The 27,500-nt window shown below is 41.9% G+C and overlaps 1 protein-coding gene across 9 annotated transcripts in view; it reads left to right on the top strand.

The window, feature by feature from the left end:
* The window catches only part of slit2 (slit homolog 2 (Drosophila)), a 126,243-nt gene extending 100,605 nt beyond the window's left edge, over positions 1 to 25,638 (top strand). For 3 of the 9 annotated variants that reach the window (XM_054751525.2, XM_054751524.2, XM_054751523.2), the window contains 22 exons: positions 106 to 249; positions 356 to 499; positions 1,536 to 1,702; positions 1,786 to 1,918; positions 3,813 to 3,881; positions 4,185 to 4,256; positions 4,434 to 4,505; positions 4,605 to 4,676; positions 4,859 to 5,022; positions 5,727 to 5,759; positions 7,608 to 7,732; positions 8,098 to 8,195; positions 11,803 to 11,942; positions 12,465 to 12,488; positions 15,937 to 16,030; positions 16,332 to 16,469; positions 17,875 to 18,115; positions 22,681 to 22,811; positions 22,897 to 23,051; positions 23,212 to 23,563; positions 23,678 to 23,892; positions 25,156 to 25,638. In XM_054751525.2, the coding sequence (XP_054607500.2) occupies positions 106 to 249; positions 356 to 499; positions 1,536 to 1,702; positions 1,786 to 1,918; positions 3,813 to 3,881; positions 4,185 to 4,256; positions 4,434 to 4,505; positions 4,605 to 4,676; positions 4,859 to 5,022; positions 5,727 to 5,759; positions 7,608 to 7,732; positions 8,098 to 8,195; positions 11,803 to 11,942; positions 12,465 to 12,488; positions 15,937 to 16,030; positions 16,332 to 16,469; positions 17,875 to 18,115; positions 22,681 to 22,811; positions 22,897 to 23,051; positions 23,212 to 23,563; positions 23,678 to 23,892; positions 25,156 to 25,412 (3,040 nt within the window). In that variant the 3' untranslated portion in view covers positions 25,413 to 25,638. Of the gene's footprint in view, positions 1 to 105; positions 250 to 355; positions 500 to 1,535; positions 1,703 to 1,785; positions 1,919 to 3,812; positions 3,882 to 4,184; positions 4,257 to 4,433; positions 4,506 to 4,604; positions 4,677 to 4,858; positions 5,023 to 5,726; positions 5,760 to 7,607; positions 7,733 to 8,097; positions 8,196 to 11,802; positions 11,943 to 12,464; positions 12,489 to 15,936; positions 16,031 to 16,331; positions 16,470 to 17,874; positions 18,116 to 22,680; positions 22,812 to 22,896; positions 23,052 to 23,211; positions 23,564 to 23,677; positions 23,893 to 24,124; positions 24,169 to 25,155 lie in introns of all 9 variants that reach the window. The other 6 variants (XM_054751530.2, XM_054751528.2, XM_054751531.2 and 3 more) reach the window with 5 other exon arrangements.
* The last annotated feature ends 1,862 nt before the right edge of the window (positions 25,639 to 27,500 follow it).

Here is a 27,500-nt window from a genome sequence, read left to right as displayed (position 1 = left end):
GTGAGGCCGACGTGAATGTAACAAGAACAAAGTGTCACAGGAGGTTTGGGCTCTTAATAATCACACTTCCTCACCTTTCTCTCTCCCGTTTGACCCCACTGGCAGTAACCTGAGCAACAACCGCATCACAGACATAGAGGAGGGGACGTTTGAAGGAGCTTCAGGGGTCAATGAGTTAATTCTGACCTCCAACAGATTGGAGAACATTCACCACCGCATGTTAAAGGGACTCGGTGGCCTTCGCACACTGTGGGTATACACTAGCATGAAGACCTAAGTAAAACCTCCAAAGGCTTTCGGTCTAAATGTCCATTTAAAGCCTTGAAATGACGGTGTGTGTTTTATGTGTGTGAAGTATGCTGAGGAGTAACCGCATCAGCTGTGTGAGCAACAGCAGCTTCGTTGGTCTGAGTTCAGTTCGTCTCCTTTCGCTCTACGACAACCAGATCACCTCCATGAACCCCGGAGCCTTCGACACGCTGCACTCTCTCTCCACGCTGTAAGTGTGTCCGCTCTGTCTTCTCCATCCCAGTGAGTCATGGCGGACGGCTGCTTATACTGAGCCAGGATCCTCTGGACATTTCTTTCTGTTTAAAGGGATCCATTTTTTTTTGTTCTTTTCTTACAGTTTAGTAAAAGTTATTTGTTTACCTTACATGTTTCCGCTAGTAGCTCTAGCCATCCTCAGAGATCGTCAGTGATGGTGGCGCCACTTCCTTTAATCCGCAGGCAGCAGAGGACGATGTCGCCCTCTACTGCCCTCGTCCTCCTTGCTGATGAGACTGTCCCATGCATGATCCAATGTGTATGTTCCATCTTCTCTGTTCATGATCCTGTGTGCACGACACCGTCCTCTGCTGCCTGCAGATAAAAGGAAAATGACCTCACCATCACTGGCGATCTCTGAGGATGGCTAGAGCTACTAGCTGAAACATGTAAGATAAACAAATAACGTTTACTAAACTGTAAAAAAAAGAAAAACAGTATGAACGCAAAAAAGTGTTTTCCTTCCCACTGTCGCTGCATGCTTGCTTAGTATGAGGATTGCTGCAAAGACTCTGACACTAGTCAGTGACTCGATGCGACCTGCTGGGTTACTTATATAGGAAACGTTTTACTGGTTGGCTTAATGACCTGACCTGTGTTGGAATGTTTACTGTGTGAAGCGCCTTGAGACGACTTGCCGCGCTATTTAAATAAACTTGAATTGAATTGAATTGAATTGAATATATCCAATTCTAACCCTAACCCTCTATCCATCATGTGTCTCCAGGTCAGAGGATGTTTGACCCCTTTAGAAAGGTCTGGGTCAGCCCACATTGAGAAAGAGCTCACACTTAAAGCTAGAATAAAAATTATTCTCCACGTTTGATTAGTATTCCTCTGATGAATTGTATAAAAAAAACTGGAAAATGACAGAATTGATCATTCCCGCTGTGCTTACTTCAAGACAAATCTGACCCTCTAATTAGGATGAGGTCAGCAAGCTGAATCTGCTGGAGCAGACTAAGCTAAAGGAAATCTTTGTTCTGCAGAAATCTGCTGGCCAATCCCTTCATCTGTAACTGCCACCTGGCCTGGCTCGGTGATTGGTTGAGGAGGAAGCGTATTGTGACCGGAAACCCTCGCTGTCAGAATCCATATTTCCTCAAAGAGATTCCTATCCAGGATGTGGCTGTCCAAGACTTTGCCTGTGAAGATGGTAGGACTGATGGAGCAGTTTTATGCATTAATCACTTTTAATCCTTTTGTTGGCCTTCATGTTTTTGTTTTTCTTTCTTCCAGGTAACGACGAGAACAGCTGCTCTCCCGTCCTGAGGTGTCCGGCTGAGTGCTCCTGTCTGGACACGGTGGTGCGCTGCAGCAACAAGGGCCTCACCTCGCTCCCCAAAGGCCTCCCCAAAGAGACCACCGAGCTGTGAGTCAGACACGCATCCGTGTGTGAAAACAAATCTAATCATCTAAAGGAAAACGAAAACTGAGAGCTCAACCGATTTGGTCATTTATTGCTTACATTTTGTTGTAGTTTAATATTTAGTTAAAATAAACTCAACAACTATATGTAATATTCTGTTTTTAATAAAATAGTAACAAGTTAAGACGGCTTTTGAGAGTTTCCAACATGTCTCAAAATATTTGTGATGGTTCTCAATTTGCTTGTGTGAGTTCTGGGAGGGGTTGGGGGAAAGTTAAGAGGAATTAGAAACAAATTAAGACATAATATAGACACCGCTGACACCATAGACTGTACATACGGCTGACACGCAAATGTAAAAATTCAATAGCAATAATGTCATTTGATCCATTTGATCTTTTTGTGATCGTTTTTGTCTCTGAGACACAGGATTTCTGTGTTCAAAGGAAAGGATGTCCCCTTTAGCTTCAGGACATCATCATCAACAACCAGCTTTTTTATAAATTCATGACTGAATTATACAATTAGGCATGGTTTATTTATAATCAATGATCAGTTAATTGATTATTATATAGTCAAGTGGAGGAGTTTAAGTATCTTGGGGTCTTGTTTATGAGTGAGAGAAAGCTGGATGGATGGATGGATGGATGGATGGATGGATGTTAAGTCATAAACTAATTAGACGTGATTTAAACCAGATATTTGTCATCAGTTAATGGCCCGTTCACAATTACACTGATCCTCGTGAGTACTTCATTAGCTCACATTTCACTCGACTCTATTGTAATTGTAAACAGATAAAAGCATTTATTGTATGTAGTCAACGGTAAACATAAGAATAGTGAAGGAGGAGGTTTTGGACAGTAGGAGTTGTATCTGTGGGTGAGGGTTAAAAACAAACTGGAGTTCTGTATGTTGGAACCATAAAAACACTCAGAGCTCACAGTGTTGCCTCCACGCCACAAACAGAAAACCTTCTGCTCTTGAATGGCTTTGGAATTTATTAGAGTTGAACATCATCAGGATGGAGGTGAAAACCCATAAAACCACATCCGCTTGTAGAGGAACGGTAGCAGATACCCTGCAGCCTCACGGAGGATTTCATTTCTGAGACTCAGCTCAACGCGCACGCTCCACCTCACAGAAACGTCTCGGCTCATCAGAAACATGAAGCTCTGAATCAAACATCTGGCAGCAGAGTGGAAACACGGCTTCTCGGGTTTTAACACAGAATTAGTTCAAATGATGGATTATTAGTCATGAGCTGACAGATATAGTGTGTGTGTGTGTGTGTGTGTGTGTGTGTGTGTGTGTGTGTGTGTGTGTGTGTGTGTGTGTGTGTGTGTGTGTGTGTGTGTGTGTGTGTGTGTGTGTACTTGTCCATACATCAATGTGAGGACCAATGACAAACTTTACAAACTGAGGACATGCGAAGTGAGGTAGCGAAGTGAGGACATTTTGCCTGGTCCTTACCTTGTCGCAGTGTTTTAGAGCTCTACTCGTTACTTTTTTTTTTGTTTCTTGTTTTTACCGTGTCCTGTCTGGCTGTGAAGCAAACAGAATTGATGTCTGAATGCTGGTGACAAGCCTTACAGATTTACCCTCAGGTGGAGCATCAAAGCATCTGCTTTTAATGTCACGCCTGATACTTAAAACTTTATTGTTATTGTTTTTGAATGCCTTGTAATTCTGTGGGAATATTAAACTTCAGCTTTTATTTTCAGTAACGAGGAGGGAAAACGTGGGGAATTCCCTTTGTGATTTAAACTTAATTTCATTCCCTCTCTCTTTATTTCCCAATCATCCTTTTACTTTTTCTATATTTGTTTTTTTCCCCTTCGTGTTTTCACACAACCTTGATGTGTGTGTTTTCTTTACCCTTCTCTCTGTCTCGCAGGTATTTAGATGGTAACCACTTCACTCAGGTTCCCGTGGAGCTCTCCCATTACAAACACCTGACTCTCATGTAAGTTAAAACCACAATATTCCAAAAGTCCCCAAAACACACTCATCTGATGTGTGTCCTGCTCTCTGCTGTTTTAGCCCCTTTCTGTGTGTTGAATCTTGTTTGCAAACAATCTCAAGTGTTTGCATGGGGATTATGTGTGTGTGTGTGTGTGTGTGTGTGTGTGTGTGTGTGTGTGTGTGTGTGTGTGTGTGTGTGTGTGTGTGTGTGTGTGTGTGTGTGTGTGTGTGTGTGTGTGTGTGTGTGTGTGTGTGTGTGTGTGTGTGTGTTTGTGTTTTATGCCACTGTTGTTTCCTTTTTCAGTGATTTGAGTAACAACCAGATCAGCACGTTGTCCAACCACAGCCTCAGTAACATGTCCGAGCTGCTGACCCTGTGAGTCTGGCTTCATTTACATCTGTCTGTATCTAATGCGTTTGTGTGTGTGTGTGTGTGTGCGTGTGTGTGTGAGGCTGCAGAAGCATTTGCTGCTTTGACTGCATGTACACAAAAAACAAGATTTAGAAAAGTCTTTTTATTTTTTCTCCATGCTAATTTGTTGTGTCTGTGTAGAATCCTGAGCTACAACCGCCTGCGGTGCATCCCAGTTAGAGCGTTCGACGGACTCAAATCCCTCCGTCTGCTGTGAGTCTCTGCACTGTCACATTCTGACACAAACAGGTTCCAGACTCGTAATGTCCACATTTCTGTGTTCCTCTCGTCTTTTTTCACTTCCTGTCTCAGATCTCTCCATGGTAATGACATATCTCTGATACCAGAGGGAGCCTTTAAGGACCTGTCATCACTTTCCCATTTGTGAGTATAATACAGATGCCCATAGCATGTCTTGTGCTGTAAGAAAGTAATCTGTAACAGGTAATCTGTAATCTGAATGTCATTAGAAGATAAAACAGGTAGCAGCTTCTTTAAACAGAAGTCACACAGAAAAAGAGGACAGAAAACAACGTTAAAACTTTTTTTTGATAAATCTTCTGCAGGGCTCTGGGTGCCAACCCCCTGTACTGTGACTGCCACATGCAGTGGCTCTCAGACTGGGTGAAGAGTGGATACAAGGAGCCTGGGATTGCCCGTTGTGCTGGGCCGGGTGACATGACAGACAAACTGCTCCTCACCACGCCCTCCAAGAAGTTCACATGCACAGGTAAGCAGTGCTATTAACACACTGAGATCTACCTGCAGAGACACACTGAGTTCATGTAACTTAGATATCTAATAGGCTTGTGTTTAACACTCACAATTTGGTGAGTATTTGGAACTATTTGGTGGTTTAACGCTCCAATCCATCCCCTTAATGCTGGATGTCAAGCAGGGAGGCAGAAGTCTTTGGTATGACCCGACCAGGAATCGAACCCTGATCTCACGGTCTCAGGGCGGGCACCCTACCACTGAGCTGGTTATATTACATTAGCATCACATGACAATGTATTTCTTTGCTTCAATGCATTTTAACAAAGTGCCACATGTTTACCAGCAGTGGTTGGACAGGACTGTGTCTGACTGAACTACTGAGATGCAAACCAACAACAATGACAATAAAAAGGGTTTTGTGTGACTGTCAGGGGCCATTCCAGTCACGTTTAGGAAATTCCTACTTCTGACGGATGGATCAGGATGGATTGGGAATCCGATGCTTGCTTTTTTCCACTTAGTATAATTGACACAGATGACAACAAATGACTTTTAAATGTTTATTATAGCTTTCAGATCCCTAAGTCTGCCTGATGCATGGTTGTTGTAGCTGCACCGTGTCGTTCTCAAGGGTGCTGTTCAGTATTAAATCTTCTAACCTCATTATATCACATAACTAAAACCTATTTTTGACCTAATCTAACTGACGCTCTGTAGAAGTCCCCGGGCCTTGTGGTTTTCTGGTGCCAGGTAAAGTAGAAAATCATATCCCAGTCATTTCTCTTCAGACCCTCATTTCCCAGTTTTAAAAAGTTCCCTGTCCCAGTTTTCCTTATCCTTAAATCCCAGCTGAAACTGAACTGTTCTGCTTCCCGTTCAGTCCTCATGTTCTAACCACCATTGTGTCTGCTAGTTGTTAAATGTTATCAGAATAAAGGATTGTGTGTATTTTTGTACATATTATGGTCCTGTGAAAAAGATACCAGTTGTCTTATTTACAGTTTTTTACAGACATTAGGACCCATTTCTCAATACTTAGGTCACACTTGCAAAACTCTACATACAGTGTGCACAACAGAAGTCTATGTGGGCCAAACTGAGGATCAATTATCATTGCTTTGGAACAAAATGCATCGAGTGACTACATCTCTCAAATGTCATGAAGTCCCTTCTCACTCAGACACAACAACTGCCAAAAATCATTGTACTAGCAGGACATGTTGCACTTGCTTACATACTGTTCACAATACTGTAAAACTTATGTTCAAAACAATAACGTACTGCTAAACTGAACACGACAGCAACATCCAACAGCGATGTGTTATTGAAACATAAATGCAGTTTAACCAGCCACAGCTGACTCTAACTGTAGATGAACAGCTGCACAGGTGTTACACTTTCACTGTCATTATAAAAGTAGTCAACGCCAACATATATAATTGTATGGGACAATGTGGCATTTCACCATGCCCATGCAGTCACAGAGTGGTTTGTGGCCCATCCCAGAATGGAGTCACTTTTCCTCCCACCTTTCTCTCCATTCCTCAACCCCAGAGGAATTCTTTGCCTCATGGCGGTGGAAGGTGTACGACCATCATCCACATGATCAAATGTCCCTTCTGGATGCAATGTCTGCTGAACGCCTGGACATACCAGCAGTAGATTGCCAGGGATGGATCAGGCATGCCAGAAGATTCTGTCCTAGGTGTATTGCCCTAGATGACATAAGATGTGATGTGGATGAGAACCTGTGGCCAAATGGAGAAGACCGAGTAGATTAGCATGTTGAATCTGTATCAGTGGATGTTGTGTTTTGGAAGTACTTAGTGCAAAAACAAATACCATTAAAAATAAATGACCAACATGAAATATTGACTAATCTGCATCATGTCTGATTCATTCCAGTAACATCTATTGGAAGTATGAACAGAGATGTGTCCTTGTTTTACACAAGAACATGTAACGCTACATGTTGTTAGTGTTTTTAGGTCTTTGTTTTGTGGGTGACAAAGTGTGTGTGTCGGCTGTCAACCTTTGCTAGTGTTCTGGAGGAATGTGTTTGAGACCTGAATGGAGTGTTTTGGTGGTTGTAATGCATTTTGAATGTGAAATGAACTGTTTTGCCAAGCTGAAACTCAGTTAGGAGAACTGTGTGAAGTGTCTGGTAAAAGTGACCTCAGTACTGAGAAATGGGCCCTAACGTCTGTAAAAAAACGTAACCGGCTGAGGAGAAAGCTGCTCATGCTGCTCAATTTATGCTTCTTCAGTATATTTTTCATCATTATTTTGCATAAACACAAACAGCCACTTTTTCATGCTTCCTTCATCTGTTCATGAGATCTGTGCAGGACCCTAATAGTGTGCAGATGTCAAAGTGTGTGAACTGTTGTGTCACATTTTACTCCCCTAGTCACAAAACAGTTGATGCTAATCATGCCCCGCACGCGTGTGTGCATGTGTGTGTTTGTGTGTGTGTGTGTGTGTGTGTGTGTGTGTGTGTGTGTGTGTGTGTGTGTGTGTGTGTGTGTGTGTGTGTGTGTGTGTGTGTGTGTGTGTGTGTGTGTGTGTGTGTGTGTGTGTGTGTGTGTGTACGTGCAGGCCCTGTGGATTTGAGTATCCAAGCTAAGTGTGACCCCTGCCTATCCAACCCCTGCAAGAATGATGGCACCTGTGCTAATGACCCTGTGCACTACTACCGCTGCACCTGCCCTTATGGATTTAAGGTATACATTTACTATAAATCCTACTAGTCATTATTCTTTGAGTTATTAAAGGTGTGGAACACTGAAAAAAACAACATTTTAATGATTATTTAAATCCATACATGCAGTGTGACATTGTACATGTCGGGTCATTTAAGATTCACCCATCTTTACTCATGATGGGGAAGGGTGTTTTTAGTTTAGTGTCCAGGAAATAAGAGCACGCCTCAGCTAGTAGAAGCTAACTGTTAGCAATAGCAACTACACCACATGGCAGAACTTCAGGATGGTCTGAAGACCTGGAAAATCACAAACTATATTTAAAGCTCCTGATTAAATATTTGGCACTTAGGAAAACGGATGATGCTGTATGTGTTTGTATGCAGGGACAAAACTGTGAGGAGCCCATTCATGCCTGCATCAGTAACCCATGTCAGAGTGGTGGAACTTGTCACCTGAAGGAGGGGGAAGGAAGCAACTTCTGGTGAGATGCTTTCAACATACCTATTTTTTTTTGTTTGTTGAACTAAAGCAGGTGTGTCATATATTTCCAGGTGAGCACCAACATTGTAAAATCAAAACTCCTCATGGCCAACACCCATGCAGAAAAAGTTGTTGGTTTTTACTGCTAATGAAAAGTGTCATATTAGTAAAATTAAGATTTTTTTTAAGTGGCAGATAAAATGACACTGTCCCAGGAATGCATTTGAGGTCCGCTCTAAATCACCTCATAGGAACAACAAATGGCCACACTTTAGATCTGCTGTGCTAAAGCAGGCGTATCTCTGCTTGTCCTGGATTATTCTGTTGCTAGGTCACTCTGTTTTTCTCAAATCAACTTTATTCATCAAAAAAACGTATTTTGTCACCTCAATTATTCTTAATTTATTTGTGAGGATAGACGACAAGTTTATTCGTTTATATGCAGATTGCCCAGAGGTGTCTGACATAACGCTGTGCAGTAATAAACATTTGCCTCTTGAGATAAACCAGCTGACGCAAATTACTTAGAATAAACTGTGTATATTGGGGGGGGGTTTAGTGATGATCACCAATTACCCATATACTGCAAATGTCTTTAATCTTGATTTGAACCCCAAACCTGAAATGCTAAGTGTTTAAAAAATTGATTTTATTCTTTAAGTCAATCCCGGCTTCCACCAGAGAATGATGCTGTTGTGTCCTAGAGCAAGGCAGTTGACGGAGGGATCAGTGGCGCCAGTGAATGACAGGTCTCACCTGTCTGTGCGCCCCAGGGCAGCTGTGGCTGTATCTCATCCCCATCAGCATGCGAATGGGTGAATGGCTGATGGCGTTGTGAAGAGCCTTGGGGGGTTGTGGTACGCTAATCAAGTTCAGTACAGGACATTTACCATCTGCAAGTTCAAAACTGTAATAATCATTTAAACATCTCATCTCACTGTTGGTGGTAAATTACAAACGCCATTAGCCAGGGAGTTTCCAAAGGTTCTCCAATAGTACCGAGGGCTTTTAGTTTCCTCTTGTGAGACACAGGACCTAATTCATGTCTGTCTGGATTTTAAACCAGCTCCAAATCTAAAAAACTCTACTTATGCAGTTTGTGAAACCAAAGTTTAAAACGTTTGAAACATAGACAAGAATCTGGCATTCTGTGTGCATACCATACCAAGTTTCTTTGTAGAGCACATTTAAAAACAACATGTCAGCTGACCTAAGTGCTTAAACACAAGAGAGGGTGATGTAAACACAGACACAAACAGTAATGCTAAAAAAGAGCCCTCATCAAAGAATATAAAACAGGCAGTTACAAAAATAAAAGCATAAAAACAACAATGCAGCTGACTAAAACATAACACACGTGCATCACGAGCACAACTAAATTACAGATAAAAATCTGGAGGAACTGAGAACAAATGAAGACTTAATGAAGACATTATGCAACACAAACACTTGCATATTTGCTCCAATTTTGCTTGAAGGCTTCAGTGTCATCGACAGTTTGTTAAAACCACACAAGTTGAATCAAAGTTCAACAGTAAAGGAAGGAAACCACAAACCAACAGAAACACACAACTTCACTAAAAGTATAAAATTCATCAAAATGGCAAATGACTAAAAAAGATCACATGACCGTTATTAGATATAAAAAGTGAGTCTGAAACAGTCAATTCTGATTAAACGTTGAACTCCAGTAGAATCTGGTGAAAGGTGGGTTTTTAAAGACTTCTGAAAATGTCCAGGTTCTTTGACGTGGTTCCACAGAGAAGAACCAGCTACTGCAGACGTGTGATTATGTCTGCATTTATAATGTTGAATCTGCATTTTCCACCAACATAGAGAGGATTCCACTTCATTGTGATTCCAACAGATTCTTTCCATATTTTCTCTCAGTTTTGTCCCCAACAGGGGAGATTCAGGCCTTACCAACAAAGAAGCAAAGATAAACGTGTTCTAACTAAACTAAAAGTTCAAAAACTAGTGATAAATCAAAAGCCAGTAAATCTACTACAGAGCTGGTGGTGGGGGGAGTCACTGTTGTTGACTGCCAAGCTGAGAATGTTGTCATCTCTTCACTGGGACGTTTAGTGGCAGCAGGAGTCAAGAAAACACTCGTATGCAGCCTTTAAGCAGGTATTAACCTCCTACCAACACAACATCACAGCCTCTCTTTGTGGGAAAATATTCATTGTCAAGAGTTGTTGCTCACAATGCAACGAGATAATCAGTTTCTAGAGAATTTACTACATAAGAGCTCTTCATTAGAGCCATTACATCGCAGTATGTGTGCATGCATGTGTGTGTGTGTTGGGGGGGGGGGGGGGGGGGTCGGGCCCATCCATGTAAGCTGTGAGTCCTTTAACAGAATAATGACTCTCCTTTGAGAATATGGAGCTGACACTGTGGAGACCCAACTCCACTCTAGGATGATAGAGGTGTTCATGCACATGTGTGTTTAGTATCCAGATGTCCCTATGAGCCGTAAATCTGTACAAGCTTGACTGGATAATGACTTGAAAATCAGTGACTTGTTTGATTATTTTAGTCTCTTTTTTACTGTTAGAAGTGACTAAAATACAGATTTGAATCTCAGGTTTTAGCAGACCAGTCCACAACCTTTGACACAGGTGATTGCAGCACTTTACTAAATAACATACGTGATTTGATTTTCAGGTAGAGCTCAGGAATTGTTCTCTTCTGACAGTAAATCAATGGTTCGGGTTTTTTATTTATTTATTTTTTGTGTGGTTGTGTGAAAATGTTACAACCTCTGTAAATATCCACTGGGTTTGGTGTAAGTAGTCATGTAATGTGAAATGTGTTGTGGTGCACAAGTTCATAGAACAGCATTCGTGTGAACTGCTATGAAATGATTGAGATGACTGTTGTTTTAAACTGCCAAACACTTAACTGGCCCCACTCATACTTGTCATCGATCAGAAATAATCTGTTTCTCCAGAATGAAACATTTTACAGAACTATTAATAATGGGCTAAATATTCATAATTATTAATGTTTTCACAGAAACATACTTCAAAGAATCTGAACTGCTTCTCCATCATTTTTATTTCCATGATGTTCCACAGGGCTCTTCTTCAGGAACACTTTTGTTTTCTGCTACTTTTGACTTTTGATTAATTTAGATGTGTTACATTATACTATGGTCATTTATAACAGGTGCAATTCAGCTATTCAAAAGATTAATGGAGGATCATCAACAGGTCAATCATTGATTACAATGTTGAATTTTTTTTTTTACTAATATCCTGTCAGAAGACTCAGACTAGAAAAGAGCTTTAATTTTGTTAGATTTTGCTTAAGCCTTTAATGCTGTTGGTCACAGAGCTTGAATCACTCAGGATTTGGTCATTTCTTACTTTTCAGACAAGGGTTTATTCATGTGAGGTTCCACAGGGTTCTGTTTTAGGACCACTATCAGTCAATTAAAAAATATTTAAATGGGCCTCAATGGATGTAGTGAATTAGAACAGTTTAGGTATGTTGTGTCAGTCCTGGAAATTAATCAAAAGATGAATTAGGAATGACAAAATTCAGTATTATTTCCGTTTGTGGAAATTGCATTATAATGAATGTGTTTGTGTGTGTTTTAGGTGTGTGTGTCCAGAGGGATTTGAAGGTGATACATGTGAGATCAATATTGATGACTGTGAAGATAACGACTGTGAGAACAACTCTACCTGTGTTGATGGAATCAATAACTACACATGCATGTGCTCCCCTGAGTACACAGGTAACACACTAGGGAGACCACTTGACATCAGTTTGTTTTCTATCATGCTGTCTTCACTTTTAATTCATATCTTTATTGACTCAGAACCCAGAAACACTGTACTTTCTAATGAGTGAACAGTGATCCTGTTGATCCACCAGCTTTAATAGTTTCTACAGTTTGAACTATAAAGACCAAACTGAAAGTGCTTCAGCTTTCGGTCGCACAGTTTATTTATTTATTTATTTTAAGTAACTGAGCTTTTGTTTCCGTAACGAGTTAATCAAACTAAAGCCTGCTCCGTACTTATACATATAGAGTAAATGTCGGTTTAACATTAATAAACTACAGGCAGATCATGCTTTATTCCACTAACACTGGTCAGTTGCTGCTTGTTTGTCTGCTTTTGCACTGTGCTGATCATCTCTGACTGCAAACTTTTGTAGCCATGTTTTCTCTCTGTCTTTGGATGTTTTTCTGTCCCATGTCTTTTCTCACTTGCTCTGCTTTTTATCATCTGTCATCTTTTTTGTACGGTTGCAGCTGCTACCAATGAGGTGGAGAGAGGTTAGTTTGTTCTTCTCTCTGTCCTTTTTGTCCACATCTCTCCTTCCCTGTTTCCTTGCATCCATTCCTAACTTCCGTTTAGTTTCCCGTGCTTTGCATTTGCACATAAAAAAATGAATCGTTATTGCCAAAGATTTTACATTTTGTATGCAGCTATGCTTCTAGTTAGCATTGCATGTCTTAACCTGCCCACTGTCTTCATGAGTGACACCGCAAAGAAAGTGGACCATTGAGCAGGATTGATGGTTTATCCCTTGAGGTCCACGTGGCAGGGGTGAGGTGGTGCTCACTCCTCACCCCTGCCATGTCGACCTCAAGGGATAAACCATCAATCCTGCTCAATGGTCCACTTTCTTTGCGGGGTCACTCATGAAGACAGTGGGAGGGTTAAGTGTGCAGACAAGCCTTGTTTTTAAGAGTGCAAAAACAATCTTTAAAAAAAGACCAAAATCAACAGTCTACATTTTTCTGTCCTGCAGCTCATTACTACTTCCAAAATGCAGATCTTCCTTTTTTAAGTTCTGTAATTACACGAAGGTATGATATGTCAGAATTTGAAGTAAAATGACCACAAAACAGTGACTCAATCATGTCGGTAGGAAGGTTGCATTAAAACAGATTTCCTCTCAGCCGGCTCGGGGGTTGTCAGTTTTCCTCCTTTTAAAAAAGGCCAAAGAGGGACATAGTCTGTTTGCAATCCGTAAGCCTGCTGGGTTGCCAAGTTGGCGCTGCTGGCTTTAGTACTTTGACACCAGCTGGTAAAATGGAGTAATGTTTTGTAATTTATACCTCTCAGTCTGCGTTGGTGCGGAGACATGCAACACCATGCTTAAACACAAGAGAGGGCAAAGTTAACACAGACACCTTAAGAAGCCATGGTATCTTTTTGTTTTACTCTAACATCTTGTAAAACAGGCTAGAGGCTAGTGTTGAGCTAACACTGCTAACGGTGAATTAGAAGCAAATAGTCAACTCTAAAAAAAACTCTAGCTACTTTTTCAGTTACCAACAACTCGATATTAAAGTGAAAGGTATTTATCAACGTATCAACTTACTGTGTGTGACTCATCATCACTCATCATCTAGAATCTTCTGGCGCTGATCTGTATATTGCAACCGCCATTAAACTCACAGAATGGTAGTGAGAAAGGCCCAATCTCGATACTCGCACTGTGCCCTGCGGTCTTCAGCACGGTGCCCTTGGAGAAAGTGTGCTGTAAGGCTTCGAGTGCGTAGTACACAAGTGTGCAAATAATTGCCAAATTAAGACAGAGAGCATTGCATCATCGATTGCAACGCATGCCGGGATGCTGGTCGATGTGATACTTTATTCAAAAACCTTTATTAACAACTTTCAAACAAACAACCAAACAATTATTTTAAATTAATTTACATTTGTAGCTGCTTTGTCTAAAACATTCAGAGCAACAACTAATCATCCTAAAATGGACTAATTTAATTAGAAAATACATATTTTCAGAAAAGGAGCTTGAGTCTTTTTTCTGCAGCAATGGATTGTGTGTAATACACTTCATCCAAGTCCGCAGCGATGCGGACTTGGATGAAGTGCGGATCAAGGGTGCAAATGGGGCGTGATCAACTTCCGCAGAAGAGAATCGGGACACCCTACGCACCCCTGGTCGGAGTCGCGCATTTGAAGGGCGCAAGGGTGGAAGTACAAGTATTGAGATTGGGCCAAAGTCTCTTGTGTCATTGGAAAATGGACTGCAGCAACCAAATTTGAACACAGGATGTCTTTCTTACACCATTCTTACACAATGCACCTTTAAAACAGTGACATGTTTACTAGGCTAGTTTCAACTCTCAAGCTGGTGATTTTCTGGAAAAACATGACCTTTTGTCTCACTAAAGGGATTTAACTACTGCCTGAGACATGAAGATCTACCTTAATGTTTACTTTTACAGAGTTTTATAAGACATGCATTGAGATGGCAACTTGTAGAGTGAAAAAATCTTAACTTGGTCTTTCACAGCTTTAAAACTACTAAAATGTGAACTGAACATCATCATAACATGATGCAATACCTAAACAGTGTAACGAACTACTGTCTAACGAGTTTGTCCAGATCAAACACTGCTGCCTTCATGTGTGACAAGAAATTCAAAGACACTAAAAAACTGCTCAAGATGAGGTCAAACTACATAAAAGCAACATTTTAACCTAAATTGCGGAAAGAGATCAAACAACCAGCAAATATGTTAAAATCACGATCCGATGTGATTCTCCACAGAAACCTGTGTAGCATGTCTTAAGTGTAGCTAACAGTAAAAATGAGTGTTTTCCAATCGTTTAACAACTCTGATTATAAACATTTTAAATTAATTCATGCAAATGATTTTGAAAACCTTTTGGTTTTTAATAAAACACTGAATTCATTTGCTGCACAAATAGCAGCAATAAGGGCCTTTTCCAGCTGAATATTATACCAGCATTGCCTCAAAATGTTTAAAAAAGGGCAGAGTAAAGGTTCATGAAGGTTTAGATGAACACATGTGATAAAAGTTCATCTGAGGTCCCCTGTGACCCAGATCAGTCCAGCCTTTAGCATACTGATCTGATTAAAGCGCTGCTCCAAAGCAGATTTGTGATTTTATGAAACAGCTTGCCTCTCGACTCTATTTTATGCTGGATTATGCAGATTTTTTGTTAAAATGTTATTAATATGTAAACTGTGTGTCCGTTGAGGATGAGACAGTAGTTTCACTTTTGTTTGCTTTGTCATGAGCCGTTAAATAGGTTCTAATCACATTTCCCGTATTCAAATAAGTCTTTGTTGAATGTTCATCAGACATTAATAATAAAACATTGATGGTTTTGTTTAAAGCGTGAACGCTGAGGAGTAAGGCTGAATCTTGTTTCTCTGAATTGGGCTTTTTATCAACCCTAGTGTCCCACCGCTGTTACCACTAGAAGTTACATTTGTGTTGTCATTAAAATTTGATATGAGCTGTTTTAAGACCAGCTATGGCTTCTTGTTGTGTGGTTGTTGAAAGAAATACCAACTTTTCTTTTCATTTACCCTTTTGACTTTTAATGTTGGGATTTTCTAGAAAAACAAAGAGTCCACAGAACCACTTTACCCAATATAGGTATATAATACTACAGAAGCATACAAGTACACACAGATACAGTCTCATGAATCCCCACAGGATTGTCTAATTGTTCCCTGATGCCTCATCAGTGACTCCCAGGAGTTCAGAGTACGAGAACACACACTGGAGTGTCATCCAGAAAAATGGCACTCTGAGCAGAGTGACCATTTATCAGACCACAGTCCTGGTCTGAGCGCCAAGAGACTACTCGTCCATCATCAGAGCTCACACACAGTGACTTGTATTTACTGCTGATGCCGTCAGTGCACTAAAAAGTCTTTCACATTAATATGTGTAAAATTAAACGTGCTGGCGTGTGTGTGTGTGTTTCCAGGAGAGTTGTGTGAGGAGAAACTGGACTTCTGTGCCCCTGAGCTGAACCCATGTCAGCACGACTCAAAGTGCATTCTGACGCCTCAAGGATACAAGTGAGTGCAGCATTTCGGTACTTAGTGGAATCAATGGCTTGTTGAATTTTCCCTGCAGAGATGAGCAGTGTCTCTGTGTGTGAGTGTGTGTGCATTAGTACCAGAACTTGTACCAGTCTGAACTACCCCTTAAGCTCTCACACAGTCTAGACTCTCGGGTTCAGCAGGAGGCCATCGTTCTTCTTTAAGGGTTTAAAAGTTTCAGCACAGTTTGTTTTACCTTCTGTGTCGCCACAAACGACAAACTGTCAGTCTCATGTCAATAAGTGCTGTTATCTGCGTGTGTTTGTATGTTTTATAGGTGTGAGTGCACTCCAGGTTATGTTGGGGAGCACTGTGAGGTGGACTATGATGATTGTGAGGAGAACAAATGTCAGAATGGAGGCCATTGCATTGATGCAGTGAATGGATACACCTGCATCTGTCCAGAAGGATACAGGTGGGCTCAGAAAGACCTCACAACAATTAGCATTAATCAAAGCAACGATGTGACATTCATATAAGATTTGTTAAAGCTACAATAGCTAATTTGCTAAACAAGCTAGCTTAAAAATAAAAGTTGCCTATTAACAACATTCCAACATAGTATAGGTATAAATATATGGTGGATGTTTAAAAACAAATAAATAGAAATAATGAAGTGGTTCTCTCGCATTTGTCTAGAAACCTCCACCAATAGCATGGCTCAGCCTGAAACCAACGATTGGACCATCCGGCTGTCAGTCTCACTGAACCACCACACTTCCTCATTACCCACAGTCCTCCTCTCATTATATGCTCCAAATTTAGTAACATAACACCGCTGGTGTGAGAGGTTCTCCACTCAATAAAATCAGAGAAGGAGAAACAGCCGGCTGCTACCACTTCAACTTTAAAACAAACTACCAGAGTCCCAGAAGGAAAAACACCTTTTGAAGTGAAGAACAACAAAATATGTTTGGATGTAGAAAACAGCGACTGGTGTTTAGCACTATCTTGTTTCCTCTGGCAACGCACGTTCACATTTAAGGGGAGGGGGGCTAGCCTGGGGATGATAGCCGATGGGAGAGGTGAGAGTTCTGTGATCGTGCTAGCTAGTGTTTCTTATTCAGCAAGCTGATTACTGGCTGGACGGAACAGATTTCCCAGCATGCCTCACTCTGTTTTATTTACTACTTTGTTACTGCTAATCCCTGATGTCTTTGTTTACATATGTTTACCACTAATTGGTCGTGTGAGTTGCCAGAACCTAGCAGACAGTTACCAGATCAGTCTTTTCAAAATAAGATCCGGCTCAAATTAAGCCCTGCCTTTATCTAATGTGCAGAGGCAGTGAGAGGGAATCAGATATGGGAATCCCAAGGAACACAAAGCAGTTTATAATTTCTGAATACTGGTCAAAAGAGGAGAGTGAGAGTGATTTGTTTTCCTGAGATCATCTGCTAGTTCTTTGGTTTGGTCTGCATTCAGGGACAAGTTATTACCGTGTCACTATAATGATAAGTTAATTACTTCATCCCTAAGCTGCCTCATTGTCATCTGTAATTTGTCCTTTGACGGTGTTGTCATCTGCAAAAGTAATGATACACTTTCAGAGGTGATTAGCAAGACAATTAAAGGTAAACAGGCCTCATTAGAAGGCCCTGAAGGACACTGATATGCACCATTTTGGAAGATTTGTCTCCAGTTTAACTCATCTGGATTCATTCTGTCAGAAATCTATATTTGCACAATAAAAATAACCAATTTAACCAGTCATATAAGATTTTTATATACATTTCAATTAGAAAGCACAAGCATGATCCTGATGTATTGATGTAATGTTTCTGTGTGTGTGTGACGTGTGTGTGACGTGTTTGTTGCAGCGGGTTATTCTGCGAGTTTTCCCCGCCGATGGTCCTTCCTCGCACCAGTCCTTGTGACAACCATGAATGCCTCAATGCGGCCCAATGCGTTGTCATGGGAACAGACCCCCAGTGCCAGTGTCTCCACGGCTACGAGGGTGAGCACTGTGAAACACTCGCCAGCGTCAACTTTGTCAACAGAGAGTCATACCTGCAGCTTCCCTCCAGCCTCCTCTCACCTGAGACCAACATCAGCCTGCAGGTACTCAATCTGACATCAGGTTCTCTGCTAAGGTTGTGTTTTGAGTTCGTGTTTGGTTAAGTTTGGAAAGTATTTCACATTTTTGTGATTAACACAGAGCTTGGTGGTACTTGGTGAATGTGTGGGTAGAAAACTTTGAAAACATCCTGAATCTTACTGGAACAAAAGGTGCTCAGGGCATCCATTTTGTTTGCCTAAGGATCTGGGGTATTATTTATAAAACACCGCGTAGAATCCTTACTAAAACCGTACGTAAGCTCAGCAAAAAAAAGTACTTACACCAAGTAGGTTTGTGATCTATAAAAGATGGAGTATTGCACAGCTGCACACAATCTCCACTTTATAAATCACAGACTACCTGGAACTGTACTCAGGTGTTTTTTGATCAACACACCCACTTTCTGCCATAAATGGTCAGTGCAAAGTGTCTTGTGGATCTCGTGCATATACATGACCCGGCTAGTTGCAGCATTTCACCATTAACCATGGCGACTGCAGATCAAGGAAGCGCTATTGCACCGAAGCAGAAACTGAGGTGCTTGTGGGTGAGGTGGAAAAATTAAATGAAGTGCTTTTACAAAACAAATAAGAGAAAATCCACGGAGTGGCACAGCGTTGCTGAAGCCATCATTGCAACCCATCAGGTCTCTGCTTTTTGATGATGATCTGGGGCCTCATTTATCAAGCTTGCTTACACACAAAACGCCGTCGGAAAACTGCGTAAGCAACTTTCCACGTAAACTTTGGGATTTATAAAAGAAAATGTAGCGGAAAAATGTGCGCAACTTTAAATAGACTAAGGACCTTGCTAAAGCTTGGTTTATGCTTGACGCATTCACTTTCCGCTCGGTGATGCGGCTCGCGGATGGAACGTGCTTCACAACTTGCAGCATTTATGGGTCGTGCGACTTGTCTCTGCGGTGAGCCAATATTCTCCCAAACTGTAGGGGGCAGCATGGAGCTCTACGGCATGCATCCAACACTACACCATGGTAGAAGTAAAAACTGTTGTTTACAACATGGCATTCCAGCAGTTTTAACAGCGTCCTCGTCTTTTCCGACAAGTGCGAGCTATTTCTCTCCAAGAATTATTAACAACATGTTGATCACGGTGATCTCTGAGAGCTGAATCATACAAATGTCTGTATTTACGAACCTCTGCCATACTAGTTCTTGCTGGTCTGCCATGTTTTTCCGCGTCCGACCGTCCGCGTGGTTAGAAAATTTCCTAGGTGCGCGGCGCGGAAAGTTTGGGCCGTGAGGAGGCGCGGTGGAGGGGCGTGGTTGTTAAAATGACGCAACTCTTCCGCGCGGAGCCGTGCGAACTTCGCGGACGCGTCAAGCATAAACCAAGCTTTACTCACATTTTTGACATGGAGAGCCCCTGCAGTGCTGCTGCTGAGAAGGATACAGTTATGAAATCCTGCAGCATTATCACTTGTACTGCTTCGTGTTCACACAGAACAAGATCCCCCCCCCCACACACACACACACACACACACACATGCGTGCGTGCACACACACACAGGCACGCACACACACACACAGGCTGAAGTGCAGAATACGGAATGCTGAATAAGAAAGCAAGGGAAAGATGGCGGATTGGTGATGTGTCTGCAGGACTCAACCAGAGGAGCTGTCCCAAGTGGCTGGAGAGAGGGAAGTCTTGGCCTCTCTGCTTAGGCTACTGTCCCCCATGACCTAACCTCGAATAGAAAACCAGCTGAGGAAAATGGATAAATGGATAAAACAGAAAAGCAGAAATATTTAAAGCATCAATGCCACTTTTACCTTCTCAGTGGCCTAGTGGTAGAGTGTCCTCCCTGGGACTGGGAGATCAGGGTTCCAGTCCAGTTCAGTCTTACCAAAACTTTTAAAATGGGACCCAATTTCTCCCTGCTTGACACTCAGCATTAAGAGGTTGGATTGGGGGGTTAAACCACTAAATAGTTACCAAGCGTAGCCACTGCTGCTCACTGCTCCCCACAGGGTTGGATCAAATACAGAGATGTAATTTCACCAGTGTGTGATGATGACTGGACTTTTAAACCACCATTTCCTTACAGTCACTGGCTTACACCTAAAATGTCAGCACAAGAACCGCTGTTCCAGGAGCATGCTGCTTGGCAGCACAACTGTCAGCAAGCAACTGACTGTGGGTGAAAAACAACTTTCAAATGTAATATTCAGTAGGTGATAGTGCAATACCAGACATATGTTAGTATGTTTGTGTCCCTCATGCTGCATAGTTGTGGAAACCCAAGTTTTATTTTTATTTGTTTTTTGTGGTTGAAGGTTATATTAGCTTAGTGGCTTTGTGTTTTTACCTGTAATCTGATTACTTTCCTCCTCCTTTTCTCCAAGTGTTTGTGCTGCTGTAGCAAGTGAATTTCTCCTTGGTTGGATTAATGAGGTCTATTCTAAAGTATCTCAGACACAGAGTTGTGGACAGACATAAGGCAGTAGATGGATGCAAAAAAATAATCTAACTCTATATCAATCCCAAGGAGCACAATGAGGTTTATAATAAAGAAGTGGCAAGGGTTTGGTTCTACTAGATCTACCAGCTACCTGGATCTCATCGTACCTCCAAACTGGATGTCAGATCAAGAAGGAAACTGGTGAGAGATGCTAACAAAGAAGCAGATGACTACTCTGAAGGACTTCGAAGTCTTTATGACAAAGAGTGGTCATTCTGTACATTTGACAACTATTTCATAAGTGGTCCAAAGATGAAGACAAAGAGTGGTCATTCTGTGCATTTGACAACTATTTCATAAGTGGTCCAAAGATGAAGACAAAGAGTGGTCATTCTGTGCATTTGACAACTATTTCACAAGTGGTCCGAAGATGTGGCGTATTCTGGAGGGTCACAAGGAAAAAACCTCTTCTGGAGAAAGGCCACAGTAAAGCTGGTTTAACCTTTGTCAGAATGCACCTGGAATTTCCTGATGCCAAACAGAAAACCCCTTATGGTCAAATAAGACCAAAGTTAAACTATTTGGCCATAACACTATACAGTACACCTGGTATAAATCCAGTTCAAATCACTGTCCACAACACACTGTATCTGTAGTAAATTACGGAGGTGGCAGCCTCCAGTTGTGAGGGTGTTTCTCTGCCTTAGGCACTAACTCTCGTTAGGGTAGAAGTAATGGATGGAGAAAGAACATCAAATTCTAGAAGAAAACATCCTCTGCCAGAAAGTTGAAGATAGGTAGAAGATCCACCTTTTGACATGACAATGAAGCACTCAGAAAAACTGACCATATAGTGGCAGAAGGAGGGAAAAACTAAGGGGGTGCTTCTATTCTATCCCCACTGTAAATAGTCTCTACTCATCTTAGATAGCTGGGGGTCCAGAAATGTCTTTCCTTTTCTTTTTACTGACCAAAGCATTAGTGTGACTTTTTGAGACCAACATTTCTTATTTTCACCTTATAAAGTTTAAATGAATGAAATCACTTGAATATATGACGGAGCAGTGATGGGATGTTACATCATTTGGCCAGTGGTCTTTTATGTGGGATTTGTAAATGAGACAATGGCACAAACCCCAAATCTGCATCAGCACACAATCCTGTTGTGATTCTGGGTTTCATCTGGGCAGGAGTTAGAAATCCCATCTTTGTTAACCTGTCTGTGCATTTTTTTTTTTACCGTGTCCTGTCTGGCTGTGAAGCAAGCAGAATTGATGTCTGAATGCTGGTAACAAGCCTTACAGATTTATTCTCAGGTGGAGCATCAAAGCGTTTGCTTTTAATGTCACTCCTGATACTTAAAACTTTATTGTTGTTGGTTTTGAATGCTTTGTAATTCCGACCAGACACGGAGACAGAGGTGAAAGAGAAAGGAAAAGACAAATGGTGGGGAGATAGGTGTGTGTGTGTGTGGGGGGGGGGGTTCCACAAAAATAAACAATAATTAACAAGAGTCTGCTTCTAGACCTGCAGAAAGAGAACTAATGGGACACACAACAATACATCAGGAGCAAGCTATCGCTGCTGTTTGATTCTTTGCACTGATTGCCGATCACGCTTCAACTGAGTCGTCCTCGGTCAGAAGGATTGGCACTCCACAGCAATGTCGTCCAAACAGCTTTATTAAGGAGGCGGCAGATGATATCAACAGGTTGTACAACGTTAGCGGTGAGGCAATGGCATTCCTGTATACCAATGCAGGTAAAGGATTGTGAGCGTGTAGGAGTATGTAGGTGTGGTAAAATGATAAACACGCACACCGAGGGTAACCCACACAGGAACGCACGAGAAAAACGCTGATCATCCAACACCTTTCAGCTGTGCTGAACTGCGCTAAACACATTCCCAACCAGAAGTACAGATACCGATGTGCATCATGGGTAACGTAGTCTAAACGGTTAAAGTGACCAAGCGGACTTTTAACAACTGCGTTAATCTGATGATGAAATATAAAAGTATCTGTGCATTTAAGTCACACCAACCCACATCAGATAACTTGTTGATGACACTTTTCCATTGCTGTAATGATGTGATGCTGTTCTACTGGTTAAAATCTCACTGATATGAACATAAATCTGTTTTCAGATTGCTACGGATGAGGACAGTGGTGTGCTTTTATACAAAGGCGACAATGACCACATCGCTATGGAGCTGTACCGGGGGCGTCTCAGGGTTGGCTATGACACCGGGTCCTACCCACCTTCTGCTATCTACAGGTACATGCACACCCCACTCACAGATGTCATCTTCATGATTGATGATCCAGATGTGTTGTCTGAACTTCTCCATCCACTCCTTCAGTGTGGAGACAGTGAATGATGGGAGCTTCCATTCGGTGGAGTTAATAGCAGCAGATCAGAGTCTGTCTCTGTCCATTGATGGTGGTCCACCCAAATCCATTGGTTCCATCAGCAAACGATCCACCCTCAACATCGATTCTCCCCTTTACCTGGGAGGTAAGGACTCAGAACAGGCTCTTTCTCTATAAGTGTTGATGAAAAATCATTTCCAATGATCATAGCTCAGGTTCTGTGGTAGTCTAACACGTTTTCCACCCAAAATCTTAAGCGAAAGTTGTTGGACTGTGTTACAGTGTAGACTCTTTAATTTATGCAGGGATGCCAGAGAGACTCTCAGCCTCCGGCGGTCTTTCTGCCCTCCAGCTCAGCTCAGGAGGTCGCAACGGCACTAGCTTCCACGGCTGCCTGCGTAACCTCTACATCAATGGGAAACTGCAGGACCTGGGAGCGGGGCTGAAGCCAGGAGGTCTGGGTTCTGGGACTCCACAGAGCAGCAAGCAGTGGCTGGGGAGTGGGGTGGAGCCTGGCTGTCAGCCATGTCTGAGAGGAGCTTGTCTCCAAGGAGACTGTCACCCAACGGGTCACCGAGGCTTTACCTGTACCTGCCACCCTGGGTGGACTGGAGCCCTCTGTGACCAGCAAGTTAGCAATCCTTGTGATGGTAACAAGTGAGTTGTATTTGGTCATTTATGGTAGAAACTAAGAAAATCACAGTTGGATTGCTTTAATTTAAAAGATTACCACATCTTGTTTTCTTTTTCTCTCCTTCATGCAACACACAGGTGTATCCATGGAACCTGTATCCCAATCAACTCATACTCATACTCCTGCCGCTGCCAGCCCGGCTTCGCCGGCGTTTTGTGTGACGAGCAGAGTCAGGACGCTGGGAGCCCCTGCAGCCTGTCTCACTGCAAACATGGAAAATGTCGAGTTTCAGGCCTGGGCAAAGCTTACTGTGAGTGTAACGGGGGCTACACAGGAGAGGCGTGCGACAGAGGTGAGGAAAACTAGAATTTAAGTTTGTGGCATCTTTGTGTTTGGCTTCTTTACCAGATTCTACTAAAATACAAACTAATAGCTTTTAAATCTGAAGTGATTTTTACATGAACCTTCTAAACTTCTGTTTCTCTCTTTGCTGCCTGCTGACTCAAAGTCTCTTAACAAATAGCAATTTTAACATTTTATTTTTTCTATACTAATGATTCTAACCCATCGCTTCTTCAATCTAGCCTCCCCTGAGCTTCCTTTTAATCCCACACACGGAGCGACTCAGGTGAGATTACCTGATCACATATAATCCCAAACCATGATGTTTGTCATTTTCCCTGCTAACGTACCCCGGCCTACTTCATCTTGTTGTTGCTTCATGCTCATAAAATGGAGATAAACTCAACTACACCTGCTTCTTTCACTTGGAATCTGATGAGTCCTGTTAATAAATCAATTTTGTTTGCAAAGAGTCCATCGTCTCTAAAAAGCACCCAGTAGTCGTGTTTCCACTCTAGGGGGTCCAGGAAGTGTTCGAGAGGGAGGAAGGTGACAGGGAAAATACGCTGGCTCAGTCCTCTCAGTCGTTGTGTCTCCATATAAAATCTGCCTTTTCAGGACTTTGCTAAAACGTTAGCATATCATGATTGCTTCAGCAGTGAATGACATCAATGATCAGCGCCAAAAGGTAATGCGATTAAGAGTTTAATTCTGTTAAAGTACACCGTTGGGCTGTGAGGCGTAAAAAGCAACGTTCCATGACCAGAAGAAGCTGTAGGAAAGCACAAAGCAACATGAATGACATTTTGGGGAATTTCTGCCACGTTTTTTGGTGATGAGAGTTTATAGACGGAAATTTTTAAGCATCATCATTGCTGCTATTTTTCTTTACCTTCAGTTTTGCTTCGCCATCAACTCCTCCATTTTACAAATGCCAGTTGTTTCGTGACATCTGCCTGTATCATTTCCTACTGAGTTACAACCTTACAACCTATCAGCGTGAGTTAATCACAAGCCCCCCCCCCCCCCCCCCCCACGCGGCTCTACTGGAACATGTCCGAGTGCATACCCCATTTCAGGTACTCAGCTGGTCGAAATGGTCCAGAAAACGGTTTTTTCAGGACCTGATGAAATGAAGACACGCATACCGCAAAGGTCCGGCAAACTTAGCTGGTAGTTCTGATGGTGGAAACGGGCCCATGTTGCAAACTTGCTAAAGCAGTTGAGGATTCTTCTAAAAGCGACGTTTTCTAATGCTGCGCTCTTGTTTCAGAGGTTGCCTGTCGTGGGGAACGGATCAGAGATGTCTACCAGAGACAGCAAGGCTATGCGGCGTGCCAAACCCAGGAGAAGGTCTCCCGTCTAGAGTGTCGAGGCAGCTGCCCGGCGGGAGCAGAGGGCCAGGGGGCCTGCTGCACCCCCCTCCGCAGCAAACGCAGGAAATACACCTTCCAGTGCACCGATGGCTCTTCTTTTGTCCAGGAAGTGGAAAAAATTGTCAAGTGCGGCTGTACAAAGTGTTCTTCTTAAAAAAGAAAGTTTTTTTAAAGACAGCTCCCTGGACAGATTTCCACTTCTCCAGATAAATTCTGTGTTCCTGCCCGCCTTACTTGGTCCTGGTACCCTCCTGTTCCTCTTGAGGAAGCGCTCTTCACCACCTACTGAGAGTATTATTGCCACCAACCCTGTTTTTTTTTAAAACCCTGAAAAAAGTGGACAAAAAATTAAAATAGAGAAAACAAAAAAAAGTTGCTTTTCTTGTCAGTGCTGGACTGATGATCGATGCTTCCTCGGTGAGGACCCTGAATTGTATTGTAAAGTACAAAAAACAGACTTTATTTTTTATTATGAAGTGTGGAAAAAAGACAAGAATGAAACACTAAAAGTTGACTTTGTCCTTACGTTTGCTACTCCTTGTTGGTCATGATGACTCCAGTGGTGTGCCACGCTGTCTCTTCCCCAGAGAACTGACCGGTCACTGATGGCTTACCACTTCCTGTAGACTTCCTCCTTCCTGTGCATTTTAGGAATCATTTTAACTGGTAGTTCCACAGACTTGCCACCAGGAGGAGCTACATTAAAGCCTGGGAGAATGTGGGGCATTGATAATCCCAGATACAACAATAAAAGCACCTATGTAATCTGCAGGCTGCTTTGGCCAACCTCTGTGACGGTGTGCATGATCATACACGTGTGGTATTTCTTTGTTTTCTTTTTTACAGCTACTGAACACACACTCACTCTCACCTGCTACGTGTCAGGGTACACGCCACCCTCTGTTCATGCACCTCTGGTCATGAATTACATGTATTTATTGTGTCACAAATACCTTGGCTTATTCAGTAGATCCCTCGTGTATCAGTTTGATTCTTTTAATATATATTAATTTATATGTGTCCTTATTTTTGTATTAAAAGACATAATCTGTCAAGATAGCTAAACTAACAAAATGCTGTCCTTTATTTTTGGTGTAAGAGAAGTTGTTTTTTTATCACTGAAACTATTGTGCTTGCCAGAGACCTTAGTTACATTTTAATCTGCAAATGTGACGTGAAGACATTGTATATTTTTGTGGCGTTTCCTGAGAGTTTGTACTGTGCCGTTACCAGAAGGTCTTTATATATTAGAGTATAAATGTATAGTTTTCCCTACTTACGTATTTCACACACACAGATCTTTGTGCGTAGCATTGACCCTAGTGGATGCATAGAGCTCTTTTTACCTTTTTAACAAATTTAAAGAATACTGTGACTTTTTTCTAAATGAAACTACTTTGTTAGCCCCTCGGCCCCTGTTGTTAACATGTTGCTGCTAAGTTTTTGTACCGTAGACTTGGATCCTGATCTGTTATATCGAGCTTCCTGCTCCAAACAGTATGAGGGCGGGTGGGCACCTTGTGTAACAGATAAATGTGTCCCTGCCACCTCTACACGTGTGCATTGTGCTTTATATTCCCCCTCCTCTCCATCCCCAGACTAATGTCAGTTCCCTGACTGATGTTTGTTTATTAAACACAATATTTACCTCACACCTCTCATCTTTCTTTTCTTTTAGGTAACTGAGTCAGAAATCATCCCAACAACACTGAGGAAAATGTGAAACGTGATATTTGTGCAATATATTTTATCAAACAGGCAGAAGTGTGAAAACGTTTTTGCTCTTTTTCAGTTTTTAAATAATGATTTCACAGATTGGGGGAAAAGATTAACTGGCCGAAAGGTGAAACAGTGATTAATGTCTAATCAATAAAATAAAATGAAGAGTTTGCCCTAACCTGTAAATGTTACAGTGATTTAAATTATTGTGTACTTTACTAACCGCACTGTGGCATGCATAATAAGAGAATACCATGCAAACCGATGTATGAGGCTTTTTAGGAGGCTGTTATTTTTTCTGTGCAGCTTGGTATCAAATGATTCAGTAACTTGTAACGTGACTTCTTCATGTCTAGTTTTAGATTTTAATGTAGCCCCTTTCTCTTGCAGTTTCCTTTTATGGGTCTATAATTAACACAGTTAATGCTTCAAATGCACAGGACTGTAACGCTTTCTGCTGGTCGAATACAAACTAAACATCTCAGCAGCAGAAGAGGGTACAGCAGCATCTGGGAAATTCCTG

Source organism: Nothobranchius furzeri, chromosome 7 (genome assembly GCF_043380555.1).
Source record: "Nothobranchius furzeri strain GRZ-AD chromosome 7, NfurGRZ-RIMD1, whole genome shotgun sequence".
Classification (NCBI taxonomy): domain Eukaryota; kingdom Metazoa; phylum Chordata; class Actinopteri; order Cyprinodontiformes; family Nothobranchiidae; genus Nothobranchius; species Nothobranchius furzeri.
Note: the sequence above shows the minus strand (reverse complement) of the source record. Positions and strands in the feature narration are given on the sequence as shown.